The sequence below is a fragment of the Pteropus alecto genome, unplaced genomic scaffold (genome assembly GCF_000325575.1).
Source record: "Pteropus alecto unplaced genomic scaffold, ASM32557v1 scaffold71, whole genome shotgun sequence".
In the NCBI taxonomy this organism is placed as follows: Eukaryota; Metazoa; Chordata; class Mammalia; order Chiroptera; family Pteropodidae; genus Pteropus; species Pteropus alecto.
In genome coordinates this window covers 14,847,382-14,853,381 of record NW_006433024.1, presented here as the reverse complement: position 1 = coordinate 14,853,381, position 6,000 = coordinate 14,847,382, and the positions used below count along the sequence as shown (strand labels likewise).

Below are 6,000 nucleotides of genomic sequence, written 5' to 3'. Positions count from 1 at the left end.
AGAACCAAATCCAGATCATCAAAGTGAACAGCTTCAAGCACTTGAGGCACCTGGAAATCCTACAGTTGAGTAGGAATCACATTAGAACAATTGAAATTGGGGCCTTCAATGGTCTGGCGAACCTCAACACTCTGGAACTCTTTGACAATCGTCTTACTACCATCCCGAATGGAGCTTTTGTATATTTGTCTAAACTGAAGGAGCTCTGGTTGCGAAACAACCCCATCGAAAGCATCCCTTCTTATGCTTTTAATAGAATCCCTTCTTTGCGTCGGCTAGACTTAGGGGAATTGAAAAGGCTTTCATACATCTCAGAAGGTGCCTTTGAAGGTTTGTCCAATTTGAGGTATTTGAACCTTGCCATGTGCAACCTCCGGGAAATTCCTAACCTCACGCCGCTCATAAAACTAGATGAGCTGGATCTTTCTGGGAATCATTTGTCTGCCATTAGGCCCGGCTCTTTCCAGGGGTTGATGCACCTTCAAAAACTGTGGATGATACAGTCCCAGATTCAAGTGATTGAACGGAATGCCTTTGATAACCTTCAGTCACTGGTGGAGATCAACCTGGCACACAACAATCTAACATTACTGCCTCATGACCTGTTCACACCCTTGCATCATCTAGAGCGGATACACCTGCATCACAACCCTTGGAACTGTAACTGTGACATACTGTGGCTCAGCTGGTGGATAAAAGACATGGCCCCCTCCAACACAGCTTGTTGTGCCCGGTGTAACACACCTCCCAATCTGAAAGGAAGGTACATCGGGGAGCTCGACCAGAATTATTTCACATGCTATGCTCCTGTGATTGTGGAGCCTCCTGCAGACCTCAATGTCACTGAAGGCATGGCGGCTGAGCTGAAATGCCGCGCCTCCACGTCCCTGACTTCTGTGTCTTGGATTACTCCAAATGGAACAGTCATGACACATGGGGCATACAAAGTGAGGATAGCTGTGCTCAGCGATGGCACGTTAAATTTCACGAATGTAACTGTGCAAGATACAGGCATGTACACATGTATGGTGAGTAATTCTGTTGGAAATACCACTGCTTCAGCCACTCTGAATGTTACTGCAGCAACCACTACTCCCTTCACTTACTTTTCAACCGTTACGGTAGAGACTATGGAACCTTCTCAGGATGAGGCACGGACCACAGATAACAATGTGGGTCCCACTCCAGTGATTGACTGGGAAACCACCAATGTGACCACCTCTCTCACGCCACAGAGCACAAGGTCAACAGAAAAAACATTCACCATCCCAGTGACTGACATAAACAGTGGGATCCCAGGAATCGATGAGGTCATGAAAACTACCAAAATCATCATTGGCTGTTTTGTGGCCATCACACTTATGGCTGCAGTGATGCTGGTCATTTTCTACAAGATGAGGAAGCAGCACCATAGGCAAAACCATCATGCTCCAACGAGGACTGTTGAAATCATTAATGTAGATGATGAGATTACAGGAGACACACCCATGGAAAGCCACCTGCCCATGCCTGCTATTGAGCATGAGCACCTCAATCACTATAACTCTTACAAATCTCCCTTCAACCACACAACAACAGTTAACACGATAAATTCAATACACAGTTCAGTGCATGAACCGTTATTGATCCGAATGAACTCTAAAGACAATGTACAAGAGACTCAAATCTAAAACATTTACAGAGTTACAGAAAACAAACAAAAAGACAGTTTATTAAAAATGACATAAATGACTGGGCTAAATCTACTGTTTCAAAAAAGTGTCTTTACAAAAAAAAAACAAAAAAGAAAAGAAATTTATTTATTAAAAATTCTATTGTGATCTAAAGCAGAAAAAATTATGTGTATTCCTCAGAACCTGTTTTTGCTGCACTTATTTACTATTTTCCCACACCTCGTCCCTGCCTACCCTGATTGCCATATTTTTCATAGGAGATCTCAATTCCCTAAGGAACTGGTCTAGGAAATTTTGTAAGAATTCTGTTACACTTCAAGATTTTTATGGTGAATTCTAGTGGTGAGATCCAGTCTATTTTGTCTTTCTTTTTTTTCCTCTTTTATTTCTCCCCCTCATGTCCTTATGAAGTAGTCCAATGGGGAATGCAATATTAGAAATAGATTTTTAAGAGAGAATGAGGAAAAAAATGCAAGATCTTATATTTTTCATGTAATGACCTGTTCTGTATTTATGAGGAGGACCGTTTAATGAAAAAGGAAACAAACAAACAAACAAACAAACAAACAAACAAACAAACAAACAAACAAACAAACAAACAAACAAACAAACAAACAAACAAACAAACAAACAAACAAACAAACAAACAAACAAACAAACAAACAAACAAACAAACAAACAAACAAACAAACAAACAAACAAACAAACAAACAAACAAACAAACAAACAAACAAACAAACAACAGATTATTTACATATGAGCATCTATAAAACCCATGATCTTTTAAACAACTCTAGAACCAGAATTTGTAGTTCGAAAGCTAAAAATAAGATTATAAATAAAATATTGTTGGTTTTTCTGTACCTGGGCACAACTCATTTGTAGTATGGCTCAAATCTGAGAAACTTGAAGGTAATTTGATTTCCTACTTTTTAAGAAAGAAAATACTACTATATTCTTCAAGCACAGCATCAGACTCTATTGGGTCCTGTTTCATTAGTTGACTTGAGTTTTGGATCTATATATTCAGGGATGCTGTAGTCTTTTTTCCCTCTCATTGGGTCATCCTTTATAGACTGCTCAGATTAAAATATTATGATTTTGTGAATTAATGCAATTCCACTTGGAGGAAAGTTTCAGTACAATTTATTCACTGCCTTGTAAAATTCTACTGGCTAGTATCAACTCAGAATGTGAAGGTATTATAAATCATCCAAGTTGAAAAATCATTTTGAGGCTGAATGTCAGCAAATTCAGTTCTATTCAACAATAATTATTACAGACCTACCATGCATTTTAGTGTGGGTACACAACTGACCTGGTTCCTGCTCCTCCCTGAATTGCTCATGATCCGTATGATACATGATTAAAGAAATATCAATTTGTTATCGGGGACCAGCTCTAATTTTACTGTTCTGTGGAAGATTGCAAATTTTGACCCTGGAATTCCAAAATATCAGGTTATCGTTATTACAGAAATCTCCTTGATTCATGATTTCTTCATCTTTCTGGAAGAGTTGACTCTCTTCTTCCAAATGCAGATTGCAGAGCTTAAAGTAGAGTAAGGAGCTCGCTGTGAATGGTTGGATGCATACCAAGAACAGCAACGCTAAGACTGTGGTAATTCACTAAAGGTACTTGAAGGAACTCAAACAAATTTTAAGTCTGAGAATATACACAGGCTTCCAAGTAAAAAAGTGTCTTGCTGGTTATTGACACCTTGGTACTATCCTAATATTTAATATAGTATGTGTATGACTTCTGTTTTAATCTATGAGAAGCAAAGTAAAAATATGCACCTCTTATTACTGACCCTGAAACCTGCCACCTTGTTGGTGAAACAAGGGTTGACCAACCTAGAGCAAACTTCAGTTCCTAATGAATGAGTTGGTAGATACTCACACATAACTCTAAGCTGGATCTCACACCATGGTTTTGTGATCTCCAGGTTTGAAAAACAGATCATTACTATCAAACTAGGTCAGAGAACTGGAAAGAAGGGATGGCAAATGAATGAGATCACACAAGAGTCTTGCCTCTGTTTTTCTATCACTAATTCTCTAGCGGCTTTTTCCTCCCTCATGTTCCTTGTTAAGAACATGATTCACATTTTCTTTTACTGCGCTGAAGATTGGAGAAAAAGAAAAACACATATTGGCTGTCATTCGTTAAGTTGTTCAGTATCGAATGTACTTAGTATATTCCCAAGCTGCAAATCACAAACAAACAAACAAACAAGAAACCCACCAAGGAATATCGAGCATGTATGAGTACAAAGAATGGTATAAATCGAAGTTGGGGAAGAATCCTGCCTTCTCTATTTGGTTTGTGCTTACTGAGACCCATCTCTGCTGACTTTAAACCTTCTTCATCTTGAATTTATAATTCTTTTGGAGTTAGACCCAGCACACAATTCTCCTTGACCATGAGGGGTGGCTGAACAGTTAGATAAATTCTAAGAAATAGAATCAAAGATGAACTCGAACTAAAAAAAGTTAGTTAAGAAACTAAAGCATACAATCCCATGCCATGGGAGATTATAGTTGCCCTAATGAATACATTTTAGAAATATATATATGTATGTATTGATAAAAGGTCAGTTAAGCAAAACTTGACTTTCACAGTAAATTTAGAAAAGGTCCTCATTGCAGATATTGGGGTTTAAGGGTGGAGTGCTATGAATGTATTGATAAAAGGGCCTCATTGCAGACATTAGGGTTAAAGAGTGGAGTGCTATGAATGTATTGTTTAAAGGGTGCTAAAACACATCCTAAATGTTTATGATTAGCAGTGTCTATATTTACGCTGCATAATGTGCTTGGATTTCGGCCCCTCAGTATAGTAGCTGCCCTCATGTATAGAGACCATCGCACACTGTGGTGTGACTGGTTAGACATCTAGTATACCCTTGTAGCAAAATACAATTCACTGTTGATCGCTCTTTTTAGTCTATCCAAAGGCAGCTAAGTGGTAGTATTCTTAAATATTTATGCACCAAAAATATGCCATTTACAGTGAACTATTTTAAGGCAACCTAATGATAATTTTAATATATATAGTTTTTCTACTAAAGTATGCAGTTTGCTTTGGGGATACATTAAGGATGCTTTAGAAAGATTTTCCAACTTTTTTTTCTATTTAGGAGTCTTTCTCTTATACCCTTTATACTTGGCTATGACCTCGATCTTCTAAATTCTTTTGAACATGTCCAAATATTTGCATTGGCAAAGTACTAGAAGAATTTAGTGTAGCTCACACACATACACCCTGATATAGCTTAATCATTTCCCCTCAGAATATTCTGAATATTCTGGAATCAAATCTTTTTCAAAGCTTAAAATAGATTATTTACATTGGAACATTGATCAATGTTTTTTTGAGGAAGATGATGTTACTAGTCCATGATTTCTCTTAGGCCTTATAATCAGAGTTAAAAATCAGGATATTATTTGAGACCTGCATACTATGAAATTCTGAATATAGATCTGCTAGAAGATAATGACAATGGAATGCTTATTTACATGGGAGAAAGAAAAGGAAGAAGATGTTTTTGGAATAGGATGCACTGAAACATGAAAAAATACTAAGTGGAATGCCCCAGTGTATACAACATATCCAAGGTGAATGTTGATCATGGTTGGAGGGGAAAAAAAAAAACCTGAATCATTTATCTTTTTAGGATAATATTTAAGATACTTAGATAAGTAGAAGAGTCAAATGAGTGCTTGAAAATACAAGATGGTGCTCTGAAGTAATGTAATCTTTTAAGTGATATGTTCAGTTTTTTGGTTAGTGATTCGGCCTATGAGTTTTCATAAGAATGTTGAAAATAACAATATTATTAAATATCACAGATCTAATGTGAATATCTGAGTGAGGAGTCATAGCTTTCTAGGTAGCCATTTGTGTGTTTCTCAGAAAATATACTAGCACAGAGTCAAATCTGTTACAAAAACATCTTTCCCGCACCAACTATACACACATCATTTTATTAGAATGTGTTTTCTGTACAAAAGTTACTTCAGATAAAATAAGTCTAAAAAGTTTCCTTAAAAAGTCATTACCTTTTATTTTTTCTCTTCTTCTATAAGAAAAAATATGAATTCCTAAAAATTCTGAATTAGGTAGAAACCACCTGTGACATGGTTGTCTTTCTATGCTCTATCAGGATACCAAATAAGATACATCTGGCTCTATGAGGGAAAAACAATCTAGAATTACTGATAATGCATTATTAATTAATATCCAAATTTAGATTGAAGGAAGCATTTTTACTACACACACCAGTTCATATCATTTCGTTTCTTCAAGTGCTACCAACAAAACT

General features: G+C 36.8%; 1 protein-coding gene across 1 annotated transcript in view; it reads left to right on the top strand.

Annotated features, from left to right (window-relative positions):
- The window catches only part of LRRC4C (leucine rich repeat containing 4C), a 1,947-nt gene extending 277 nt beyond the window's left edge, over positions 1–1,670 (top strand). The window contains exon 1 of the mRNA XM_006908044.1: positions 1–1,670. This exon is cut by the window's left edge and continues 277 nt beyond it. Coding sequence (XP_006908106.1) covers positions 1–1,670 — 1,670 coding nt within the window.
- Positions 1,671–6,000: the final 4,330 nt, after the last annotated feature.